General features: G+C 42.0%; 1 protein-coding gene across 1 annotated transcript in view; it reads right to left on the reverse strand.

Annotated features, from left to right (window-relative positions):
- nhlrc2 (NHL repeat containing 2) overlaps positions 1-27,865 on the reverse strand; it is a 45,127-nt gene that overhangs the window by 8,670 nt on the left and 8,592 nt on the right. The window contains exons 3-8 of the mRNA XM_020460405.2: positions 24,004-24,053; positions 23,205-23,610; positions 18,147-18,268; positions 17,865-17,994; positions 8,788-8,881; positions 8,013-8,244 (exon numbers count right to left, since the gene is read on the reverse strand). Of these exons, the coding sequence (XP_020315994.1) occupies positions 8,013-8,244; positions 8,788-8,881; positions 17,865-17,994; positions 18,147-18,268; positions 23,205-23,610; positions 24,004-24,053 (1,034 nt within the window). The remainder of the gene's footprint in view (positions 1-8,012; positions 8,245-8,787; positions 8,882-17,864; positions 17,995-18,146; positions 18,269-23,204; positions 23,611-24,003; positions 24,054-27,865) is intronic.

The following is a 27,865-nucleotide window of genomic DNA, read 5'->3' on the forward strand; positions in this document are numbered from 1 at the left end:
GGTACCGAAACATTTCTGCAGCATTGAAGGTCCCCAAGAACAGTGGCCTCCATCATTCTTAAATGTAAGAAATTTGGAACCACCAAGACTTCCTGGAGCTGAACACCTGGCCAAACTGACCAATCGGGGTAGAAGGGCCTTGGTCAGGGAGGTGACCAAGAACCCATTGGTCACTCTGACAGAGCGCCAGAATTCCTATGTGGCGAACCGTACAGAAGGACAACCATCTCTGCAGCACTCCACCAATCAGGCCTTGTTGGTAGAGTGGCCAGACAGAACCCACTCCTCAGTAAAAGGCACGACAGCCGCTTGGAGTTTGCCAAAAGGCACCTAAAAGGAAAAAGCGAAGAGGTCTGAATACTTTCCGAATGCCTCAAAGAATGGCACCTATTGGTAGATAGGCTGAATATCCCTTTGAGCATGGTGAAGTTATTACACTTTGGATGGTATTACACCATCAATACATATACTTCTTCACCACACAGTGTGTGGGTGGGCCATTTCAGATCGTCAGTGATGTGTATGCCAAGGAACTTGAAGCTTTCCACCTGCTCCACTGCGGTCCCGTTGAAGTGGATAGGGGGGTGCTCCCTCTGTCGTTTCCTGAAGTACACCATCAGCTCCTTTGTTTTGTCGACATTGAGTGAGAGGTTATTTTCTTGGCGCCACACTTCCAGGGTCCTCACCTCTCTGTAGGCGGTCTCATCATTGTTGGTAATCAGACCTACTACTGTTGTGTCTTCTGCAAACTTGATGATTGAGTTGGAGGATTGCGTGGCCACGCAGTCCTGGGTGAACAGGGAGTACAGGAGGGGGCTGAGCACTCACAATTGTGGGGCCCCTGTGTTGAGGATCAACAAAGTGGAGGTGTTGTTTCTACCTTCACCACCTGGGGGCAACCCGTCAGAAAGTCCAGGACCCAGTTGCACACGGTGGGGTTCAGTCCCAGTGCCCCGAGCTTAAAGATGAGCTTGGAGGGTACTATGGTGTTGAATGCTGAGCTATAGTCAATGAACAGGATTCTTACACAGGGTAGCTCTCTTGTACAGATGAGATAGGTCAGTGTGCAGTGCGATTGCATCGTCTGTGGATCTATTGGGGCGGTAAGCCCCTAAGTGGGTCTAGGGTCTCAGGTAAGGTAGACGTATGATCCTTAACTAGCCTCTCAAAGCACTTCATGATGACAGAAGTGAGTGCTATGAGGCGATGGTTATTTAGTTCAGCTACCTTTGCTTCTTGGGTACAGGAACAATGGTAGACATCTTGAAGTAGGGGGGCCAGCAGACTGGGATAGGGAGAGATTGAATAGGTCCGTAAAACACTCCAGCCAGCTGGTCTGCGCATGCTCTGAGAACGCAGCTAGGGATGCCATCTGGGCCGGAAGCCTTGCGGGGGTTAACACGCTTAAATGTCTTACTCAAGTCGGCCACGGAGAAGGAGAGCCCACAAGGGGCCGTGTTGGTGGCACTGTGTTATCCTCAAAGCGGGCAAAGAAGGTGTTTAGCTTGTCCGGAAGCAAGACCTCAGTGTCCGCGACATGGCTGGTTTTCCTTTTGTAGTCTGTGATTGTCTGTAGACCCTGCCACATACGTCTTGTGTCTGGGTCGTAGAATTGTGACTCTACTTTGACTCTATACCGACTTTTTGCCTGTTTGATTGCCTTACGAAAGGAATAGCTACACTGTTTGTATTCTGCCATAAAATCCCCAGCTACAATAAATGTTGCCTCAGGATATGTGGTCTTCACTTTGCATAAAGTCCAGTGAAGTATACACGGCTGTATATATAACCGAAGAGAAATCGCTTGGGAGGTAATACGGTCGGCATTTGATTGTGACGTATTCTAGGTCGGATGAACAAAAGGACCTGAGTTTCTGTATGTTATCACAATCACACCATCACTGGTTAATCGTGAAACATACACCCCTGCCTTTCTTCTTCACGGAGAGTTCTTTATTCTTGTCTGTGCGATATACTGAGAACCCAAGCTGGCTGTATGGACAAAGACAGTATATCCCCAGAGAGCCATGGTTTCATGAAATAGAGTATCTTACAATCCCTGGAAGGAGATTCTCACCCTGAGCTTGTCTACATTTTTATCCAGAGACTGAACATTAGCGAGAAATATACTTGGAAGCAGTGGATGGTGTGCGCGCCTCGTTAGTCGGACAAGAAGTCCACTCCGAATACCTCTTCTCCCCTGTGGTATTTTGGATCAGCCTCTGGAATCAGTTTGTAATCCCGGTCGTAATGCTGGTGAGTTACCACCGCTCTGATATCCAAAATGTCTTTCCGGCAGTATGTAATAACAAACAATTCCCTGGAGTAATAATGCAAGAAAAAACACACACAAAAACTGCAAATACTGCAAAGTTACTTAGGAGCTAGAAGCATAGCTGCCCTATCTGTCAGCACCATCTTTATATTTAAATATTAATTTAACCTTTATTTAACTAGGCAAGTCAGTTAAGATCAAGTTCTTCTTTACAATGATGGCCTACCCCGGCCAAACCGTAACCCAGACGACGGGCCAATTGTGTGCCGCCCTATGGGACTCCCAATCACGGATGGTTGTGATACAGGGTCTGTAGTGACGCCTCTAGCACTGAGATGCAGTGCCTTAGACTGCTGCGCCACTCGGGAGCCCCATCTTGCTTTATTAACCATAAAGACTCACTGCTGTCATCGCTGCCAAAGGTGCTTCTACAGAGTACTGACTCAGGGGTGTGAATACTTACAGTAACAGTCAAAAGTTTGTCTGTACCTACTCATTCAAGGGTTTTTATTAATTTTTTACTATTTTCTACATTGTAGAATAATAGTGAAGACATCACAACTATGAAATAACACATATGGAATCATGTAGTAACCAAAAAAAAAATATAATAATAATAAACTTTGCCTTGATGACAGCTTTGCACACTCTTGGTATTCTCTCAACCAGCTTCACCTGGAAGGCGTTTCCAACAGTCTTGAAGGAATTCCCACATATGCTGAGCACTTGTTGGCTGCTTTTTCTTCACTCTGTGGTCCAACTCATCCCAACCTATCTCAATTTGGTTGAGGTTGGGGGATTGCGGTGGCCAGGTTATCTGATGCATCACTCTCCTTGGTCAAACAGCCCTTACACAGCCTGGAAATGTGATTTGGGTCATTGTATTTTTATTTATTATGTCCCCATCAGCTGTTGCCAAGGCAGCAGGTACTCTTCCTTGGGTCCGGCAGAATTAAGGCAGCTATACAGTTTTAAAAACATTACAATACATTCATTACAGAATTCACTAAGTGTGTGCCCTCAGGCCCATACTCCACATATCTACAACACAAAATCCATGTGTACGTGTGTGTATAGCACGTATGTTATCATGTGTGTATGCATGTGTCTGCGTCTACGTTTGTTACTTCACAGTCCCCGCTGTTCCATAAGGTGTATTTTTTACCTGCTTTTTAAATCGGATTCTACTGCTTACAAATACACCTCCTCCTCCATGCTTCATGGAGATCATCCGTTCACCTACTCTGTCTTACAAAGACACAGCGAATGGAACCAAAAATATCAAACTTGGACTCAGACCAAACGACAGATTTCCACCGGTCTAATGTCCATTGCTAGTGTTTCTTGGCCCAAGCAAGTCTCTCTTCTTATTGGTGTCCTTCAGTAGTGGTTTCTTTGCAGCAATTCGACCATTAAGGCCTGATTCACGCAGTCTCCTCTGAACAGTTGATGTTGAGATGTCTGTTACTTGAATTTTGTGAAGCATTTATTTGGGCTGCAATTTCTAAGGCGGGTAACGCTAATGAAGTCATCCTCTTCAGCAGAGGTAACTCTGGGTCTTCCTTTCCTGTGGCGGCCCTTATGAGAGCCAGTTTCATCATAGTGCTTAATGTTTTTTACGACTGCACTTGAAGAACCTTTCAAAGTTCTTAAAATGTTCAGGATTGACTGACCTTGATGTGTTAAAGTAATGATGGACCGTCATTTCTCTTTGCTTATTTGAGCTGTTCTTGCCATAATATGGACGTGGTCTTTTACTAAATCTTCTGTACACCACCCCTACCTTATCACAACACAACTGAATGGCTCAAACCCATTAAGAAAATAAATTCCACAAATTAACAAGGCACACCAGTTAATTGAAATGCATTCCCAGTGACTACCTCATGAAGATGGTTGAGAAAATGCCAAGAGCGTGCAAAGCTGTCATCATTGCAAAGGGTGGCTACTTTGAAGAAAGTAGTTTAACTTTTCTGGCGCAGATGTGCTGCTAGCGTCCCTCCTCGACAACATCCAGTGAAATTGCAGAGCGCCAAATTCAAAATACAGAAAGTCATAATAAACATTCATAAAAAATACAAGTGTTATACATTGGTTTAAAGAGGAACTTCTTGTTAATAAATCCTGTTAAGGATAGGGCTGATTGCTGCCCCCTTTGGGGTGATTGCGTGCCCATAGTAAACAGAAAAAAAATCTGTCAAAAATTGCTAATATATGCAATTAAAAATTATTATTGAATAGAAAACACTCTAAAGCTTCGAAAACCGTTTAAATTATGTCTGTAAGTAAAGCAGAACTCTCAGGGCACTCATTCTCCCAAACTCTCTCGTCATCATAAAAGTTGGCCCAACTTTGATGTCATCGCCCCCACCCTTCCCAAGCACCTACAGTCCTGGGAACAGTTCCTATGCCTTCAGCGCGGTGTCCGCTTTCAATGGGGCTTCTCATTGTGTGAATCGCGCGCTCACGAGAGTATTGGCGGGCCGAATCCTTTCGGTCACACGAGAAAACAGGTTACTCTCATGCGCGTTCTGCTCCGGTGGTGTCTTTCTTCCAAGATTGATTAAAAACGATGCGTGTGTTTCTCCTCGTCCTGAGAATTGCTGTGAAGCTATATAACATGCTGACGCTGTGTTCTGAACATAGTTTGACAAGTTTAGTCGACATATAATATGTAATTTCGACGTTTTGGTGCGCACCAACTTTACTTTTTGGCTGCATTTCAACCGAAATATGTCGTGTTTGATAACCGAAAGACACAGACTTCAAAACTAAAGCTGTTTTTGGTAAATATAAACCCTTCCAGGTCTTCTGATGGAAGAACAGCAAAGGTAAGGGAACATTTATGTGTTAAATTTGGGTTTCTGTGGACTCCGAGATAGAGGAGCCAAAATGCTAATTCCTGAGCGCCAACTCACATTATAGCCTAGTGAACGAAATCTGTAAAGTTAAAAATAAATGTAACACAGCGATTGCATTTAGAAGAAGTGTATCTTTCTATATATATGTAGAACATGCATATTTAGTCAAAGTTTATGTTGTGTATTCCATGTTAGCTGACGGCGTGTGCCGAAGCCATCGTCATTTCTCCGGACATTTGAGTAGCATTTTTTTAACATGGCGTCATTGTAAACAGAGATTTACGGATATTTATAGCATATTATTGAAAAAAACATAAATGTACTGTGTAACATGTTATATTACTGTTATCTCATGAAGATTTCAAAAGGTTAGTGAAATTATTTTTCTTTTAATCCTGCGTTTGGTGATTGCATATTTTGTTCAATTTGGCTATGGAAATTAGCTGTGTCTTCGGTGTGTCTTCGGTGGTGGTTTGACATAAATATGTGCTATGTTTTCGCCGTAAAACATTTTAGAAATCTGACTTGCTGGCTAGATAAACAAGTTGTTTATCTTTCATTTGAGCTATTGGACTTGTTAATGTGTGGAGGTTAAATATTTCTAAGAATATTTTTGCATTCCGTGCGCCACCGTTCCAGCTGACGGTGGGGGGGCTGGTTCCCCAATTGGGAACCAACATCTTTGTCAGGTTAATCCAGCCGCTCTGTCAGATTTCAAAAAGGCTTTACGGCGAAAGCATACCATGCGATTATCTGAGGACAGCGCCCCGCATACAAAAACATACAAACATTTTACAACCAAGTAAAGGAATTACAAAAGTCAGAAATAGCTATAAAATGTATCACTTACCTTTGAAGATCTTTATATGGTTGCAGTCACAAGAGTCCCAGCTACACAATGTTCATTTTGTTCAATAAAGTCACTCTTTATATCCCAAAAACTCTTGGTTTTGTTGGCGTGTTTTGTTCAGTAATCCACTGGCTCAAAGGAGGTGAAAACATGCAGACGAATACATCCTAATAGTACCGGTAAAGTTCGTTGAAACATGTCAAACGATGTTTATAATTAATCCTCAGGTTGTCAATTGTCTAAATAATCGATAATATTTCAACTGGACAATAGCGTATTCAATAGAAAGGAAAAACAACGAAGGGCACGTAATCGGTCACACGCACAAACCAGCACTGCATGATTCTACAGTCCACTGACGGAAAGGTCTCATTCTTCAAAAAACAAGCCTAAAACAATGTCTAAAGACGGTTGACATCTAGTGGAAGCCATAGGAACTGCAATCTGGGTAGTCAGACTTATAGTCAGACATTATTTTAACAGTTTTGGAAACGTTAGAGTGTTTTCTATCAAAATCTACCAATTATATGCATATCCTAGCTTCTGGGCCTGAGTAACAGGCAGTTTACTTTGGACATGCTTCTCATCCAGACGTCGAAATACTGCCCCTAAGCCATAAGAAGTTTTAACTCTACAGGATCGGTGGGTCCCCCATGGGTCGGTTGAGCTAACGTAGGCTAATCACATTAGCATGAGGATGTAACTAACAACATTTCCCAGGACATAGACATATCTGATATTGGCAGAAAGCTTAAATTCTTGTTCATCTAACGGCACTGTCCAATTTACAGTAGCTATTACAGTGAAATAATACCATGCTATTGTTTGAGGAGTGCACAGTTATGAATTTATGAATTTATGAAAAGTTATTAATTAACCAATGTCACATTTGGCCAGTCTTAGTACAACATTTTGAACAGAAATGCAAAGGTTCATTGGATCAGTCTAAAATGTTGCACATACACAAGTGGCCAAAATATAAATTGCGCCTTGTCTGGAATAATACATTATGGCCTTTCTCTTGCATGGTTTTTGCTTTGTATTATCTTGTACAAGATGTAATGTGTTATATTCTCCTACATTCATTTCACATTACCACATAGCCATATAATCTCATTGTGAGCATGCTCAATAAATCAAAATGATTGGATAACATGCCCATTATAAAGATATTAATCATTTCAAAAGGTTTGGAAACTTGCCACGACTGTCATCTAAACTTGCAACAAATGTTACATGGCGCTAGTAATGCTTTTCAAATCTTGTCACGACAAATGCTGTAATAATTCAGCCACTGCTCCAATTAAATCATAAAAAAACTCCCTCGTTGCTTGTTTGTTGTAACCCCCCACGGCACAATATGGTTTCTCCTTCCTTTATAAAGAACCAGATCTGTGGGGAGGAAGACAAAGTGCTGAGAGGAACATAAACTGGGTGTGATTAGAGGGAGGTAAGCAATGCCTCACAGAGCGCTGAGCGATAGCCCGGAATCAAGTTCTCCCTTCACCAGCTCCCTCGCCCTATTTAGAGAGAACAAGGCCCATAGGTGCCATTTGGGATGCACCCCTACTGTATAGTGTTTGTCGGGCTCAGGAGAGAACAGCCTAACATCAAGGATGAGCTTAAAAGTATAAATCTTCATCTTTAGGTGAAAGGGGGTCGAAACTTCTCTGACCCTGGATCAGTGTCTAGAGGTGGTGTCATTCTACTAAGTGTGGGGAACTGGAACTGCAACACTTGAACCATGGAGAGTCCCCAGTTGACATTGATACTAATATATTGATGATAAATTGAGATAAAAATGACCAGCGGATTCCTTTGGGGTTGCAACTAGATTGTGCCCAGAAACTTTGGTTTGGTTTTAATTTTGGATTTATGAGGAAAAAGGCAAAACATACAACCCTGTGTTCCAATCCTTGACGCTCAGAAATACTAAGATTGGGGTTATGGTAATGTGAGGTTAGGGGTATCTTTTACCTTGAGCCCCCCCCCCCCCCCCAACCGTTCCATCACAGGACTGACTCACCAGGGGGTCTCTCTCGCCCCCCACCAGCAGTTTGACAGCGCCGTCCTTCAGAGCCAGGGAGCGCACAGTGCTGCTCTCACTGTCGGCCACGTACAGACACCCCCAGGGCTCCTCCGGAGCGGGGGCCAGGCCCGAGGGCTGGGCAAAGCCGGCCTTTTGGGGGTAGGCGTTGTTGCGGTTCTCTTCGTTGCCACTGCCGGCGAAGCGCACACACGTCCCCGCTTTGAACTCGCTGGAGGGAGTTGTCATGCGGTTAATATTATCATCTGTGTGTATGTAGCCTATGTGATCAAGTGGTTAGTTCCGCGGAACCTGGCACACATGTATACCAGACGGCATGGGCTCGAATCCGACCCATGCCCTTCTGACTCATAAAATCGCCTAACTTTCCTGTCCCTTCTTCACTGTCCTCTCTCAATGAATATATAAAACCCTCCAAAATAAAATGATAATCCATCACTGGCACTAAAGCTTACAGTCAAATCGAAGGAATGGTGAAATATCACAACATTGGTCTGTAAACCAATCCTAGCCTCAGGAGCCCCATTGTTTGATCCTAAGGAACTGGATTGGTGTTACTTAAGCAATATGATGCAAGCTCCCCTGACAGTGGATCTGTCACATTATTGGGTTCTCGTACAGATTTGAAAACACCAAAAGGGGTAGATAGAAGCTAATAGCCTACTTGATTCTAGACTGAATATAAAGAAGAACAACATTATCTGGCCCTGAAACAGTTGCCAGTGCACAAAGCAATTATGTGCCAGTCGCTCACCTTCTTTTAGGCAACTTCCCATTTTCCAGAAAAAGAGCCCAGATCTGGTGTGTCCCTGCCATGGCCACCCACAGCATGTTATCCTCCTCACCGCCTGGAAAGTAACACAGAAATACCCCTTTCACACTACTGAGCGAGCCGAATCGAGCAAAGCCGAGCTTTACTGTACTGCTCTTGCCTGATCACACATCCACCTTTCTTTACCAGATCCATTGACTTGATCTGAGATTACCTCAAATAACCAGGAAGGACAGATGGATTTTTAAAAAGTATTCAGGGCATATACCAGGGCCATACACTTGAATACTTTAGATCTGCAACAAGACATTGAGTACACAGGACCCAAATATTTCAGAGCTCGTACTATTGCTTTTAGTCATTGGATACAGTCTAAAATAAATCCTTTACATTCAAGCAAGGACACAAAACATCTCCCCTATACTCACATGCTACCCGTATCAGCTTAAACTGAGTAATATTTGCTAGCAAATCTCTATGGGGTGAATTTCACACCTTAGTATTGAATTCAAAATAAAATTAATTGTAAATATGAAAAATAAAGTTTGAAAATGTTAAAAATAATATTTGAGGAAAAGTGAAATGATGGATGTTGAGATAACAAAAAAAATCAAAAGGAACATTTGTAGAATTGTAAACAAAAATAATGATATCAAAAGCTACTCTTCCTGGGGTCCAGCAAAATTAAAGCAGTTATACATTAAAACATTTTTTTTTAAACATTACATTCACAACAGATTTCACACAGTCCCCACTGTTCCATAAGGTGTATTTGTTTGTTTTTTAAATATAATTTTACTGCTGCGTCAGTTACTTGATGTGGAATATAGTTCCATGTAGTCATGGCTCTATGTAGTACTGTGCGCCTCCCAGAGTCTGTTCTGGACTTGGGGACTGTGAAGAGACCTCTGTTGACATGTCTTGTGGGGTATGGATGGGTGTCCAAGCTGTGTGCCAGTAGTTCAAAAAGATAGAGGTATGTTGAATGCACCGAGCTAACAAATACAAGTTGTGATGAAGTCAATCTCTCTACTTTGAGCCAGGAGAGATAGACATGCATATTATTAATGTTAGCTCTGTGTCCATCCAAGGGCCAGCCATGTTGCTCTGTTCTGAACCAATTGCAATGGTCCTAAGTCTCTCTGTGAATTTTACAATTCAGGGTTAACCAAGCAGTTTACTCTCCTCAACTTGGTCAATTACCACATTCTTTATTACAAGATTTAGTTGAGGTTAAGGGTTTGGTGAATTATTTGTCCCAAATACAATTCTTTTAGTTTTTGAAATATTTAGGATTAACTTATTTTGGCACCCATTCTGAAACTAACTGCAGCTCTTTGTTAAGTGTTGCAGTCATTTCAGTCGCTGTGGTAGCTGACGTGTATAGTGTTGAGTCATCCGCATACAGTTTAAGTCATAAGTTTACATATACTTAGATTGGAGTCGTTAAAACTCGTTTGTGCGAGCAAGGAGGCCTACATACCAGCTCTGTCAGGAGGAATGGGCCAAAATTCATCCAACTTATTGTGGGAAGCTTGTGGAAGGCTACCCGAAACATTTGACCCTAGTTAAACAATTTAAAGACAATGATGCCAAATACTAATTGAGTGCATGTAAACTTCTGACCCAATGGGAATCTGATGAAAGAAATAAAAGCTGAAATAAATAATTATACTATTATTCTGAAATTTCACATTCTTAAAATAAAGTGGTGATCCTAACTGAACAAAGACAGGGAATTTTTACTCAGATTAAATGTCAGGAATTGTGAGAAACTGAGTTTAAATGTATTTGGCTAAGGTGTATGTAAACTTCCGACATCAACTGTACATAGACACACTCCCGAGTGGCGCAGCCTTCTAAGGCACTGCATCTCAGTGCTAGAGGCGTCACTACTGACCCTGGTTCGATCCCGTGCTGTTTCACAACCGTCCGTTTTTGCGTCCCATAGGACGGCGCACAATTGGCCCATCGTCGTCCGGGTTATGGTTTGGCCGGGGCCATCATTGTAAAATAAGAATTTGCTCTTAACTGACTTGCCTAGTTAAATAAAAAAAAATGTAAATACTCAAAGCCAGTGGCATGTCGTTAGTGAAGATTGAAAAAAGTAAGGGGCCTAGACAGCTGCCCTGGGTAATTCCTGATATTACCTGGATTTTGTTGGAGAGGCTTCCATTAAAGACCATCCTCTGTGTTCTGTTAGATGGGTAACTCTTTATCCACAATGTAGCAGGGGGTAAAGCCATAACGCTAGGTTTTTCTAGCAACAGGCTATGATCTATAATGTCAAAACCAGCACTGAAGTCTAACAAAACAGACCCAACAATCTTTTTATCATCAATTTCTCTCAGCCAATCATCAGTCATTTGTGTAAGTGCTGTACTTGTTGAATGTAACCTATTGAATCGATTTCGCCTACATGCTTGCCTGCAGTTACTACCGTTGGTTAGGTTACTCGGATCTTTGCTTTCACTGGCAGTTGTCTTCGATGGTTTTGGAAACATGTTTCTGAGAAGGCAGGGCTTTGGAGGGAGGAGTAGATAATGAGTCTTTATTGGTCCACTAGTTTTGGAGTGACGATTCATCGTAACCAAATCAATGAGCAGGATAGACAGAGGAAGGTGGAAAACTGAAGAAAAAAAAAGCATTCGTTTTCAAATAATTTGCTGTAAATGTATTTGCATGAAAGTTTTTTTGTTTCGGTTTTGATAGTCTACAATTATTATAATATTTTTTTATCTTGACAGATTGTAAATTACTTTTATATTACTGTTTTATATCAGTATGAATAGAATAGTTTTTATTTCCTTGCAGCTCTGTGTACGAGAAGAGTGTAATTATTTAGTGGACTGCAATAGACTGTAGGAATGTGCACTCCTAACAACTCAATGCCTCTCCTGACTGATAAGAAGTCCTGTGATATGAGAAATCCTGGGTGATGGAAAAGTACTGAAGTACATCTTTGTGGAAGGGAGGGGGTGAGAGCTAAGGGTATAAAGTGGACACTGCAATTTATTCAAGGTATGTATTCAGCTGTACATCTTCTCTGAGTAAATATTTGAAACGTCACTGGGAGTTTGGGCTCTTTTGTATGATATGTATATTGGTCTTCTTATTAATTGCCGTTTTCAGCAGGATTTCAAGCTTACGGAACAGGTTTGGGAGGAAGGAGAATCAGGAGTGGAGGAGGGCAGCCAATAAATAAAGGTACGCTTGTATCCTACCAATTCCTCATGTGCCCCTTAAGGGCCATCTACCCATTCTGTTTGTCAACCTGTCGTGAGCCTTGAGATTGTTGAATCAAAGTATCTGTGGAGAGTGAAGTTTTAAAATGTTTAAGCGAATCGGGAATATGGCCATTTAGGAAAAATCCTGTGTGTGCTTGTGACAGGTGGATGCATCCTCTCCGTAACTGGTGAATAGAACAATTGTTATTAAATCTGAGGCCAGTTTATTAGTGGATAGCTCTAGGGATAGAGAAGTATCTTATGTATAGGATTCCACCGATTGCCTTTTGGCAATCTCCAAGCGGGCTGTCATATGCCTTTTACCTAGGAGTAGCTTCTGTCTGGCCACTCTACTATAAAGGCCTTATTCATGGAGTGCTGCAGAGATGGTTATCCTTCTGGAAGCTTCTCCCAACTCCACAGAGGAACTCTGGACCTCTGTCAGAGTGACCATCAGGTCCCCCGATTGCTCAGTTTGGCCATGCAGCCAGCTCTAGGAAGAGACTTGGTGTCTCCAAACTTCTTTCATTTAAGAATGATGGAGGCAACTGTGTTCTTGGGGACCAGAATAATTTTTTGTACCCTTCCCCAGATCTGTGCCTTAACAATACTGTCTCTGAGCTCTATGGACAATTCCTTCGACTTCATGGTTGGGTTTTTTGCTCTGACATGCACTGTCAAATGTGGGACCTTATATAGACAGGTGTGTGCCTTTTCCAAATCATGTCCAATCAATTGAATTTACCACAGGTGGACTCCAATCAAGTTGTCTCAAGGATGATCAATGGAAGCAGGATGCACCTGAGCTGAAATTCAAGTCTCATAGCAAAGGGTCTGAATACTTATGTAAATAAGGCATTTCTGTTTTATACATTAGCAAAATTCTCTAAAACCCTGTTTTCGCTTTGTCATTATGGGGTATTATGTGTAGATTGATGAGGAAAAGGTTTTATTGAATCCATTTTACAATAGACTGACAAGTTTCAGCAGAAAGTTATTTGTTTCTGGCCATTTTGAGCCTGTAATCGAACCCAAACGCTGATGCTCCAGATACTCAACTAGTCTAAAGAAGGCCAGTTTTATTGCTTCTTTAAATCAGGACAACAGTTTTCAGCTGTGCTAACATAATTGCAAAAGGGTTTTCTAACGTCAATTTCCCTTTTAAAATGATCAACTTGGATTACCTAACACAACGTGCCATTGGAACACAGGAGTGATGGTTGCTGATAATGGGTCTCTGTACACCTATGTAGATATTCAACAAAAAAAATCGGCCGTTTCCAGCTACAATAGTCAATTACAACATTAAACAATGTCTACACTGTATGTCTGATCAATTCAATGTTATTTTAATGGACAAAAAATGTGCTTTTCTTTCAAAAACAAGAACATTTCTAAGTGACCCCAAACTTTTGAACAGTAGTGTATATTTCCCTCTGTCTGTAAATGCACAATCTGCCACAGTCGGTGTGTGCTAAGTTAAGGGTCTTGAATTCGAGTGATAGTGCTTCACGTTGAGTCTCATTCTAAATTTGGGTTTAATAAGTTATCAATAGTTCTAACGATGATTCGGAAAGGCTAGGAGAGAGAGAGAGAGCACAAAGTGAGGGGAGGGTGCAGTGCTCCAATCTATGGAGTCTAGAGAGGGTTTCCTCCCAGGATAGTAGGGGTGTTGTAGTTGGGCTAACCACGACAGTAGGGGTTTTGTTTTACCATATATCATCATAATCTTGCTAAAGCGCATCAATACATATGGCTTTCTGGGTGATACAGTACAGTTAATTACGGCTTGTAGTCTGAGTCTTGCTTTGACACCCGAGGATGAGCATAAGGTTTTTATTCTAAGAGAAATTAAACGGTTCAATTATATTGAACTCCCAACCAGTCACGTTGTGCAGCCCCATTATTGGCTATTAGCAGGACAATAGACTCTTACCAACACCTCTCTGTATTTTGATACTTTGTGCAAGGCAATTGATTAGCATTAAAAACTTTGTGTATGGGGTCTCCCGAGTGGCGCAGCGGTCTAAGACACTGCATCGCAGTGCAAACGGCGTTGCTACAGATGCTGGTTCGATACCGTGCCGGCCACGACCGGGACACCCATGAGGTGACGTACAATTGGCCCAGCGTCATCCGGTTTAGGGGAGGGTTTTGGCTGGCCAGGATGTCTTTGAAAACAAAATGATCTCCAAAATATATTGTTATTTTTTAAACAAACAATTTAGAATCCTCTAAATGTAATTATTTGCAGAGAGCCATATAGATTGCAAAATAGTTGAGAAGAGATTTGATGGTTTATGAATTGACAAGAAGTTTTCCGTTCCTCCTGAACAATAGTGTAAGAATTGCTAGTTCTCGGTCTTGCACGCACACCCAAAAAAATACACTTATTTTTTTGTTTCTACTTGATCAGAACAATCTGTAACTGGACTGTAGCATATTACTTACAAAAAATTACATGAGAAGCGCACATTTGTAAATCCCAAACTATAAAAATAAGGCAACGGTGCGCTTTTGGTTTCTCTCCCTCTAAAAACAGAGATAAATCATTTAAAATAACAAACTGGCTTTAATTGACAAATTAGTAAGAATGTCTCACCCCATGTTCAAGAATGTCCTTTTTCTTGCTCACTTTCGGAAACAAAATCATCTCCAAAATATCATTATTTTTAAACAAAGCGATTATAAATTTAAAATTATATAAAAACTCCTTAGATATTCTCACATATCAGATTTGCCCTAACGAAAAATGCCCCTTAGATATTAATTTAGAATCCTCCAATCCTCTAAATTTAATTATTGGCGGAGAGTCACATCATTGAACATTTTTTGGGGGGGATTTACTGTAGGCGACATGAGTCTCACTAGTGTTGAGTAATGTGCTGTTAAGTGGTGTAGGTATTTTTTACAATTAAATAAGCATATTGAAGTTAGAGGCAATAGGATTTGAAGCATTTGTCTACTCGCGTGTGGTCAACTATTTCAGCACCGTTTCCCGCTGCTCTGAGACAAGCATGGGGACTGGTCTTGATAAATCTATGAGATTTTTATTTTCACTGAATCTCTGTTTGGGTATTGGTTAGACTACAATTAGGGTGTGGAAATGTTCTTAGTACTGTAGCCTAGCCCCGACCGTCACGTTGTACAACGTCATATTTTCCTAACGGAGGGTTTCGTTTTACGTTTTTTTCTTGGAATAGAAACACCATAATATTAATCTAATTAATTAAGCAACATTTCTTAAACTCAATCCCATATTCTATATTCTCTAGTACAGCCAATATTGATGACTATCAATTGCTTCTCAAAGACACCCTCTGGTGGTCAAACTAGCACTAAATTGCATTAATGGCAACAATGGCTGACAATTAAATAACGTGCCATAGAATTCTGCAGCAGCCCGCAATGTGTGCTGCAGTATGACAACCTTTACAGGAAGAAACACTGTAGGATGTCATTGGAGGTGTTGGTGGCTAGAAAACCGGGTATGAATTGGGAGACAGGTAAGGAATATCTGAAAGATTCAGTCCTAAATCTATCAGTGAACCGGCAATAGGAGATCAGGAGCAGGAGACCGATTCAGTGCAATAGCTATTCTCACGGCAGTCGCTGTAGGGACAGTAACTGGAGGAGCAGTAGTAGTGATGAAGTATGCTATAGTAAAAGCATGGAACTGGACTACGGTGCAAATGAGGGGGTTTTGAAGTATGCATCACGGGCAGTGTTAGTGGTAGCAGGGGTTACCTTGATAGCATTGTGGGGATATCGCCTTCTGAGGGCATTGATGTTGAAACGTATATACAGTGCTGAATTGGCTCAAGATAGAGTAAAGTTGATTAAGGTCACCACACGTGTATATTGGGTGGCCCTGGAGGAAGAAGGAGATGGGGGCCGAAGGGATGATATGGCGTGAGAACACCTTTTGTAAGCTGTGACTTAACGGGGAAGACTGGTTGAAAGCAAGAGGTTTTTTAGGACCTTAATTTTTGTGGAACCCAGCAGAACAGCATCCCGAAGGTATAGAGTCAGGTTAAGCGAGAGTGGGAATCATCATTTTTGCATATCTTAATGCATTATTAATACTTATGTTTTGGGTTTCCTTTTGCTTTTCAAGTCTTGCGCTATAACTCTCTTAGGAACCAGGAGGAGGATATGGGGAGTTTCAAAAGCTCCAGCTGAAATGACATTATCAGTTGTCTGACGAGAGATGGAAATATACAAATCAACTGAATGTTAATCAGGTTTTATTAAAAAAATCATTTCTAAGTCATTTCCAAGTTTATATAATGTTGAAGAGTATGGAGATATTATTCAAAAAAGAGGGACTGTTGGATTCTAGCTTGAAATACACTTATTCATGTTACCGTAAGAGAGATTACTGATTACGGTACATGTTTAATGAATATTGGGGACAATGGAGAAAGTAATTAAGTAATGTTTTGACTTACTTTTGATATTACCCTAATAAAGTTCAGAAACTTTAGTGAAGGTATGGTGTCGTTATTAGCCTATTATACTGCAGGCCTATGATATGAAGGCAGTACTCACTGGCGCTCCAATTGACTGACAATTGAACTTGAGTTAAGGAAGAATGTTTTAGTGCTACCAGAGTTACTTCTATAATCTAACATTATAATGCTTATCTTTAAAAAAAAATATTCATATTGAAAATGAATGAATTAGTCTATCCCCATTTCCGTTTAGCAGTAGCCTATCTGACAAGGATAAAGAAATGCATGTCGGTGTCGTAGCATGCCGCCGGCATATCTCCATCTCTTGCTCTCTGGGCTAGGCCTAAGCTTCTCTTCCTTTATATTTCATTTTTAAACATTAATATCATATAGTGTACGCCTAAGTCTATGCATGCAATGCCCTGATGCATTTAGTGCTCAAATCCCCGACAGCTGAACCAGGACACGGACATTTATTTTAGGAAAGTAAAAACCAATAAAACAATAGTCTATAAAAGTTTAACATATGCTACACATCGAAACAAAAACGTATTTTTGTATTTTGTTATAGGCCATTAAGGACAAGAAAATGTGGCTCATTTGGCCAATATCCCTTATTTATTGACGGTGCTGGCAGTGTGGGTGGATCCCCTAATGGGTTACGCACCCAATGCATAATTAAAGTGTCAATTTTTTAGGAACACAAGCTGACAAGCTCTATTTAACTTCAAGTTACTTCTAGGGATGCTTATTTTTTCGTCATCATTTTTTTTAAGGACAACTGAGTTCCAAACTCGTGTGCTTTTTTTGTTGATAGAATAGTTGTATTTAAAATGTTTGGCTGCACTTCCTTTCGCAACACACTATCACAATAAATGTAATTGTACATTTCACAGGAAGAAAAACAATATCTCACCTGGGCCGCAAACGGTGAAAAGTACCTGGAGCCAGGCTGTGAGCTATTGATTCATTTGAAATCTGGCGCGTTTTAGTAACTCTGAATAGCATATCGTGCCGTTTGACTTCTGTTAAGGCCATTTCCAATAAAACGTATTTGATCACGTTTGTAATTAAATGATGCAGAATGTGTTACCAGACATAATCACTGCCACCTGGTCAGGTTAGCATAAGGCTAAATGAGCCAGGTTATGTAATGGGAACAGCTAATATGTAGCATTTTATCATGCGCAAATGCGTCCAATGACTGTGATTGGTTGATGCGCATTTTGAGATGTAAAAAAAAATTCCTAATGTTCGCAAGTATAGACCCAGTGGTTTTGAATCTGTTGTATTTAATTTGGTACTTAGTCACCCCAAGTTGGATCAATTTAAATCCATTCTAAGCGGAGACCTACCAGTAAGTTGGCTCTAGACTTACCTGCAGTCCCAAGGGCCAAGTCCCAGGGTGAGCTGATAGGCTGCTGGGGTCCCATGGCCCCTCCCTCCATGTCTGTGCCTTGAAATCCCACTCCTGCCAGGGTGCTGACCTGTCCCTCTAACAAGTCAATCTGAGAGCGAGAGTGAGCGAGAGATTGGACAGTAATAAAGATTAAAGAGTTTGAGGAGGTTCTATTTGGAATTATTGGTCTTTTGACCAATCAGATCAGATCTTTTGCCAATAAAAAGGCAAAAGGACATTATTGGGCACCCTCTTTCTTACCTTTCTGATCAGATGGTTTTCAGTGTCGGCCACAAAGACAGTATCTCCTTTGATGACAATCCCCTGTGGGGAGCAGAAGGTTGCTTCGTCGAGATTACCGTCTTTCCTACCACTCTCAGGCCCTGTGACATCACAGGATGACAGGTATGGAAGACTTCATTTGGGGTGCATGTCAATAGTCTAAAGAGGCCTTTTAAGTTAGTATTTTCTTCATTTGCATTGACATGTCAAAGACAGGTTGGAGTACAGACCCTTGCCTCCTAGCTAACAGACGATACATACCATTACATTTCTATACAAACACAGCATCTGGATAAACTTGCGCTGCCATCACATCTTTCATTAGGTAGCAGTCTAGTAAAACACAAGGTTAACAAAATTGAATATTACCAATAAATAGACAAATGGCATTTACGCGTAAATGACCTATGAGGACCAACATATAATATCAGATTGGGTGTCAAATGAAAGCCAAGAGTCTATATTTTGGGGAAATTAAGACATATACAGTGGGAAGAACAAGAATCTGATAACCTGCAAAATCGGCAATGTTTCCTACTTACAAAGCATGTGGAGGTCTGTAATTTTTATCAAAGGTACACTTCAACTGTGAGAGACGGAATCTAAAACAAAAATCCAGAAAATCACATTGTCTGATTTTTAAGTAATTCATTTGCATTTTATTGCATGACATAAGTATTTGATCACCTACCAACCAGTAAGAATTTAGTAGTAGTTTTTCTTTAACGACTAGCAATCCCGTATCCGGGAGCGTAATCATAGCCTCATTCATGAAAATCGCAAATGAAATAACTATATTCAAACACAATCTTAGCCTTTTGTTAACAACACTGTCATCTCAGATTTTCAAAATATGCGTTACAGCCAACGCTAGACAAGCATTTGTGTAAGTTTATCATGGCATAATGCTATGCTAGGCTCTGCTGGCAGCAGGCAACATTTTCACGAAAATAAGAAAAGCAACCAAATTAAATAATTTACTTCAGATGCTTTCACTCAGGAGACTCCCAGTTAGATAGCAAATGTTCATTTTTTCCAAAAATAATATTTTTGTAGGCGAAATAGCTACGGTTTGTTCATCCTGCTTGGCTGAGAAATCGACCAAAAAAATACTTCAACTATAAACGCCAAACTTTTTTCAAAATTTGCTCAGTTCTGTGGCACCAACAGACAATATCTTTGCAGTTTTGGAAACGTCAGTGTCTTCTTTCCAAAGCTGTCAATTATATGCATAGTCGAGCATCTTTTCATGACAAAATCTCTTGTTTAAAACAGGAATGTTTTTCATCCAAAAATTTAAATAGCGCCCCCTATATCGAAGAGGTTAAGAAGCCCTCCTGTTCTCCACTCATTACCTGTATTAACTGCACCTGTTAGAACTCGTTACCTGTATAATAGACACCTGTCCACACACTCAAACAATCACCCTCAGTCTGGGGCTCCATGCAAGATCTCACCTCGTGGGGCATCAATGATCATGAGGAAGGTGAGGGATCAGCCCAGAACTACACGGCAGGCCCTGGTCAATGACCTGAAGAGAGCTGGGACCACAGTCTCAAAGAAAACCATTAGTAGCACACTACGCCGTCATGGATTAAAATCCTGCAGCGCACACAAGGTCCCCCTGCTCAAGCAAGTATGTCCAGGCCCGTCTGAAGTTTACCAATGACCATCTGGATGATCCAGAGGAGGAATGGGAGAAGGTCATGTGGTCTGATGAGACAAAAATAGAGCTTTTTGGTCTAAACTCCATTAGCCGAGTTTGGATGAAGAAGAAGGATGAGTACAACCCCAAGAACACCATCCCAACTGTGAAGCATGGAGGTGGAAACATCATTCTTTGGGGATGCTTTTCTGCAAAGGGTACAGGATGACTGCACCGTATTGAGGGGAGGATGGATGGGGCCATGTATCGTGAGATCTTGGCCAACAACCTCCTTCCCTCAGTAAGAGCATTGAAGATGGGTCATGGCTGGGTCTTCCAGCATGACAACGACCCAAAACACACAGCCAGGGCAACTAAGGAGTGGCTCCGTAAGAAGCATCTCAAGGTCCTGGAGTGGCCTAGCCAGTCTCCAGACCTGAACTCAATAGAACATCTTTGGAGGGAGCTGAAAGTCCGTATTGCCCAGCGACATCCCCAAAACCTGAAGGATCTGGAGAAGGTCTGTATGGAGGAGTGGGCCAAAATCCCTGCTGCAGTGTGTGCAAACCTGGTCAAGAACTACAGGAAACGTATGATCTCTAATTGCAAACAAAGGTTATATAACCTTTATAACCTATATAATATTAAGTTCTGCTTTTCTGATGTATCAAATACTTATGTCATGAAATAAAATGCAAATTAATTACTTAAAAATCACACACTGTGATTTTCTGGATTTTTGTTTTAGATTCCGTCTCTCACAGTTGAAGTGTACCTATGATAAAATTACAGACCTCTACATGCTTTGTAAGTAGGAAAACCTGCAAAGTCGGCAGTGTATCAAATACTTGTTCTCCCCACTGTATGCATACTATTATTAGTATTGGATAAAAAAAACACTGAAGTTTCTAAAACTGTTTGAATTATGTCTGTGAGTATAACAGAACTCATATGCCAGGCGAAAACCTGAGAAAAATCCGAACAGGAAGTGGGAAATCTGAGGTTTGTAGATTTTCAAAGCTTGGCCTACTGAATACACAGTGTCTATGGAGTCAAGTGGCACTTCCTACGGCTTCCAATAGATGTCAACCGTCTTTAGAAACTGGTTTCAGGCTTCTGCTATAATGGAGGAGGGAATGGGAGCTGAATGAGTGTGGTCTGGCAGAGTGTCTCAGGCTCGTGACGCGAGCACCCGACAGAGTTAGCTCTCATACCATTGCTTTTACTCAGACAATGAAATTCTCCGGTTGGAACCTTGATGATTTATGTTAAAAACATCCTAAAGATTGATTCCATACATCGTTTGGCTTGTTTCTACGACCTGTAACGGAACTTTGAGTTTTTGTCTGGACGAAGTGCTCACACCTCATGAAGATGGATTACTGGGCTGAACACGCTAACAACAAGTGGCTATTTGGACAATGATGGAACAAATCAGTCATTTATTGTCAAACTGGGATTCCTGGGAGTGCCTTCTGATGAAGATCAAAGTTAAGTGTTATTTCCAACTTCTGTTGACTCCAACATGGCGGATATTTCTTTGGATGGATTGGGCTCTGAGCGCATTAAGGAAAAGCGGTTGCAGAGTGGTTGCATTAAGGAAAAGTCTCTTTAATTCTGTGAATAACACTCGTATCTTTTATCAATGTTTATTATGAGGATTTCTGCAAAATCACCAGATGTTTTGGAATTAAAAAACATTACTGCATGTAACGCGCCAATGTAAACTGAGATTTCTGGATATAAATATGCACATTATCGAACAAAGCATACATGTATTGTGTAACATGATGTCCTATGAGTGTCATCTGATGAAGATCATCAAAGGTTAGTGATTAATTTTATCTATATTTCTGCTTTTTGTGACTCCCATCTTTGGTTGGAAAAATGGCTGTGTTTTTTCAACTTGGCTATGATCTAACATAATCATATGATGTGCTTTTGCTGTAAAGCCATTTTGAAATTGGACACGATGGGTAGATTAACAAGATGTTTATATTTTTTATTTATTTTATAATGTTGTCCCACTCCTCTTCAATGGCTGTGCGAAGTTGCTGGATATTGGTGTGAACTGGAACGCGCTGTTGTACACATTTATCCAGAGCATCCAAAACATACTCAATGGGTGACATGTCTGGTGAGTATGCAGGCCATTGAAGAAATTGAACATTTTCAGCTTCCAGGAATTGTGTACATATCCTTATGACATGGGGCCGTGCATTATCATGCTGAAATATGAGTTTATGGCGGCGGCTGAATGTTACGACAACGGGCTTCAGGATCTCTTCACGGTATCTCTGTGCATTCAAATTGCCATCAATAAAATGCAATTGTGTTCGCTGCCCATAAAAGTACACGGAGAGCTAACATTGATGACATGCATGTCAATCTCTCCTGGCTCAAAGTGGAAGAGATTGACTTCATCATTACTTGTTTTTGTAAGAGGTGTTGACAAGCTGAATGTACTGAGCTGTCTGTTTAAAATACTAGCACATAGCTCGGACACCCATGCATACCCCACAAGACATACTACCAGAGGTCTCTTCACAGTCCCCAAGTCCAGAACAGACTATGGGAGACACACAGTACTACATAGAACCATGACTACATGGAACCCAATTCCACATCAGGTAACTGATGCAAGCATTAGATTTAAAAATTAGATTTAAAAAGCAGCTTTTGTCTGCAGCACAAGATGCACCTGTGTAATGATCATGCTGTTTAATCAGCGTCTTGATATGCCACACTTGTCAGGTGGATGAGATTTCCTTGGCAAAGGCACAAAACAACCGTAAGTTTTTGTTAAACCGGTACTGGTTACCTTCAGACGAGTCCCGTCACACTTGTGGGGGTAGTACAGCAAAACACCACCGCTTTCCACAGTGAGGTCACTTTAGTTTGCAGCCCAAACGGTTCAGACGCTAAAAACAGAAGACGGCACATCGACGGTACCGACTTCAAACTAGTTCACTGCCACTTGTGGGAGTTGTGGAGCAATTTTTTGTGAGAACACTGATTTTCAGGATGTCTCATGGTCTGATTAACACCGCTCTAGCTGCATCTGACACACCGGTGCGTCAATCGACTCTAGGGGGTTAACAATTCTTTAACACTGCTCCATTTCTGATTCCTGATGTCAAAGCAGGGGTTAAGGTGTTGTTGGACATAAAAATCCCCTAATAGGTTTGCTACATAAATATGTCTAAGATTCTTCTGACACCCCACCCTTCAACTGGGTCAGAAAATACAGCATGTTCTATTCCCCACGGGTATATTTGGAATTCTCACCACAAGCTCTGTCAAGCCTGGAGGCGATCATAGAATTAAAATGTGTAAAACGGGCATCCCCATTCATCTGATTTATTTTGAGGCGATGCTCATCCAGCCCTTACCTCCTATAGAGTAAAGCACCAGCCCAATGCTGGACACCACAAGTACCCGATGATGGCCCGTATCTGCTATAGCCAGTCTCTTCCTACTAGAATCCACTGCTACCTTCCCAGGAAACGAAAGAAGCGATGGGGGCAGAGAGTCCCTGTAAAGCTTGGTCCCCACAAGGTGGTCACTGAGCAGGACCTGGTCCCTGTAGTGTCGAAGGGAGGTGTTGGTGAAGAGCGCTAGGCGCTCACGGTGGCCCTCTCCCACCAGCGAGAAGAGCAGGTTGCCCCTGGGCCCAATGAGCACCAGGGTGGGCCAACAGGCCACCTCCAGCTCATGCCACAGCCGAGCGTCTCCATCGTTCACCACCGGGTGGGTAATGTTGTAGCGGAGCACAGCGCTCTGCACGTTCTGCAGCACCTTGAACAGGAGGTCAAATCCATTCCACTTAGTAAAACATTTTATGGTTAATGGTTAACTTGAATTATAATATTACTTGCTGTTTCCATACACACACAGACTTTGGATTTGTTTACCTACTTAGCTACTACCTCCAACAACTAACATTTCAATGTTATGCAAATAAGATATTTCTACCATTCACTTTTATTGTTTTTGTTCAGTGCCAATGTGAGCAAATAGTACTTGTGACTATGCACACACACCCAGAGTGTGGATTGCAATCTGGCCTGGTCCTGTTCCAGAGTAGTTTTGAGTCAAGTAATTTTTAAAGTACCATGACTTAAATGGTGTGTAAACTATCCCTTTAATAATGGAGCACATATCTTCAAATGAAACATGACAATGGCTTACCTTTTCGTTGGGGAACTTGGCAGAGTGGACACCCACGATAACAAGCCCATCTTATTAAAGAAAAACAGATGGAAAGAGAGAATGTGAAAGAGGGAAAATAAGTCATGAACAATTATATCCCTTTTATACCCAAACTAAATCCCGATATCTTCACCATACCGTCTCCTTTATACCGCCTTTTCTTTATATGTGAAAGGTGTAGCCAGGAACAAACGCGGTAGATTAAATTCCGCCAACGGCTCTGAAAACCGAGCCTTAAAAACATTTCTAGTCTTTGGGACGACGCTCAATTGTGAGGCAATTACAAAGCAATTACAAAGCTTCACAGAAATGCTTTTAATGCATTTATTCTCTCCTTTTAAATGTAAAAAAAAGAAACGTCCTCTCACGGTCAACTACGTTTATTTTCAGAAAACTTACCGTGTAAATATTTGTATGATCATAACAAGATTCAACAACTGAGACAAACTGAACAAGTTCCACAGACATGTGACGAATAGAATTGGAATAATGTGTCCCTGAACAAAGGGGGAGGTCAAAATCAAAAGTAACAGTCGGTATCTGGTGTGGCCCCCAGCTGCATTAAGTACTGCAGTGCATCTCCTCCTCATGGACTGCACCAGATTCTCCAGCCCTTGCTGTGAGATCTTATCCCACTCTTCCACCATGGCACCTGCAAGTTCCGGGACATTTCTGGGGGGAATGGCCCTCACCCTCACATCCAACAGGTCCCAGACGTGCTCAATGGAATTGAGATCCGGGTTCTTTGCTGGCCTTGGCAGAACACTGACATTCCTGTCTTGCAGGAAATCACACACAGAACGAGCAGTATGGCTGGTGACATTGTCATGCTGGAGGGTCATGTCAGGATGAGCCTGCAGGAAGGGTACCACATGGGGGAGGATGTCTTCCCTGTAACGCATAGCGTTGAGTTTGCCTGCAATGACAACAAGCTCAGTCCAATGATGCTTTGACACACCGCCACAGACCATGACAGACCCTCCACCTCCAAATCGATCCCGCTCCAGAGTACAGGCCTCGGTGTAACGTTCATTCCTTTGATGAAACGCAAATCCGACCATCACCCTGGTGAGACAAAATCGCGACTCTTCAGTGAAGATCCATTTTTGCCAGTTCCATCTGGTCCAGTGACGGTGGGTTTATGCCCATAGGCGACGTTGTTGCTGGTGATGTCTGGTGAGGACCTGCCTTACAATAGGCCGGATAGTCTGAGCACTGATGGAGGGATTGTGCCATCCTGGTGTAACTCGGGCAGTTGTTGTTGCCATCCTGTACCTGTCCCGCAGGTGTGATGTTCGGATGTACCATTCCTGTGCAGGTGTTGTAACACGTGGTCTGCCGCTGCAAGGACGATCAGCTGTCCGTCCTGTCGTAGTTCTGTCTTTGAGCTGTCTATTAATGTTCACTATTATGTCATGTCTAGTCAACTGTCTGCTGCTGCTATTACAAAAATTAGATGGCGAGGCCATTTGTTAGTAAGCTATCTATCGTAACTTCCGGACTATAAGCCGCTACTTTTTTCCCACGCTTTGAACCTCGCGGCTTATACAATGATGCGGCTAATTTATGGATTTTTCCTGCTTTCACAAGATTCATGCCGCCAAAAAACTGAGCACCGTCACATATTGTGGCGTAAATCGAGCGCGCTCAAACTTCATCATTCGGTAGTCATTTTGTCACGCTCATCATGGCAAAGACACGGAGAAATACATATGATGCAGCTTTCAAGTTGAAGGCGATCGATCGATCTGGCTGTTGGAAAAGGAAATAGAGCTGCTGCATGGGAGCTTGGCCTTAATGAGTCGATGATAAGACGTTGGAAACAGCAGCGTGAGGTACTGACTCAGTGCAAAAAGACAACAAAAGCTTTCAGAGGGAAGAAAAGCAGATGGCCCGAACTAGAAAATGAGCTTGAAGACTGGGTCAACACACAGAGAGCAGACGGCCGAGGTGCTTCAACTGTGCAGATCCGACTGAAAGCAAAAACAAATCGCCACCGCAATGAAGTTTGAGGATTTTAGAGGTGGACCATCGTGGTGTCTAAGATTTATGATACGTACAGGCCTGTCCATCAGGGTACAGACGAGTCTGTGTCAGCAGCTCCCTCCCGACTACGAGGAAAAAGATTAAACATGGATCTGCATACTTTTTTGACCAAAAAAGCGACATTTGATTTCTACACACAATAGCAAACAGAAGAGTCTAAAGGGCTCTACACAGTCTACGCAACGGATCTGGTTTGTTACTTACTGCCATTGCTGATTAAACAAATATCCTGATGTGGCTCAATTTAAAAAAAGGGAGAATCTGCAGTTGCTACATCCATTTTTTCTTTTTACTTTTAAATTAATGATAAACAGTTTAGGTCCAATATATTGGCCCCATTGCACGATTCGCTATATATTTGAAAATTTGTTGGAATTGAAAAAAACTTTGTGTTCACACATGTATAGGTTTCATTTAGGAAAATGTACTGGACCTGAAAAATGTATAATTGAAACTTATTTGATATTTACCTTCAAAGTCCAAAAAAGGCCTGGAATAAATTATAAAAAGTGTAAATTACATTTGGTTGGAGGCAAGTGGTTCTTGTTTACTGCGTAATTGATCTCACCTGTGGTAAGTTGCCTACAGGGTGAAAATAGCCATTCAACAGGTTTTGAAAACAGAACATTCTGCTCGTTTGCACTCCATTGTAAAACAACTTATTTGCTCGCTTTGAGGACAATAAAGTGCCACTGACACGGACTGCTACCAAAGCCTGTGGGCTCTCCTTCTCCGTGGCCAACGTGAGTAAAACATTTAAACGTGTTAACCCTCCCAAGGCTGCCAGCCCAGACGGCATCCCTTGTCGCGTCCTCAGAGCATGCACAGACCAGCTGGCGGGTGTGTTTACGGACATATTCAACCAATCCTGATCCCAGTCTGTTGTCCCCACTGCTTAGATGGCCACCATTGTTCCTGTTCCCAAGAAAGCTAAGGTAACTGAACTAATTGACTATCAATCCGTAGCACTCACTTCTGTCATCATGAAGTGCTCTGAGAGACAAGTCAAGGATCATATCACCTCCACCCTCCCTGATACCCTAGACCCACTCCAATTTGCTTACTGCCCCAATAGATCCACTGACGATGCAATCGCCATCACACTGCCCTATCCCATCTGGACAAGAGGAATACCCATGTATGAATGCTGTTCATTGACTACAACTCAGCATTTAACACCATAGTACCCTCCAAACTTGTCATTAAGCTCGAGACCCTGGGTCTCAACCCCGCCCTATGCAACTGGGTCCTGGAATTTGACCCCCCCCCCAGGTGGTGAAGGTAGGAAACAACATCTCCACCCCGCTGATCCTCAACACTGGAGCCCCACAAGGGTACATTCTCAGCCCTCTCCTTTACTTCCTGTTCACACAGGACTGCGTGGCCATGCACGCTTCCAACTCGATCATCAAGTTTGCATACGATAGTACAGTAGTAGGTCTGATTACCAACAATGATGAAACGGCCTACAGGGAGGAGGTGAGGGCCCTCGGAGTGTGGTGTCAGGAAAACAACCTCTCACTCAACAAAACAAAAAGGAGATGACCGTGGACAACAGGAAACAGCAGAGGGAGCACCCCTCCATCTGCGTCAATGGGACCGCAGTGGAGAAGGTGGAAAGTTCCTCAGCGTACACATCATGGACAAATTGAAATGGTCCACCCACACAGACAGCGTGGTGAAGAAGGCACAACAGCACCTTGATCTCACCTCTTCAACCTCAGGAGGCTGAAGAAATTTGGCTTGCCATCTAAAACACGCTGCACCACCCTCCTGGTGATGCAGCGTGTGGTAC

This window comes from Oncorhynchus kisutch, linkage group LG25 (assembly GCF_002021735.2).
Source record: "Oncorhynchus kisutch isolate 150728-3 linkage group LG25, Okis_V2, whole genome shotgun sequence".
Classification (NCBI taxonomy): Eukaryota; Metazoa; Chordata; class Actinopteri; order Salmoniformes; family Salmonidae; genus Oncorhynchus; species Oncorhynchus kisutch.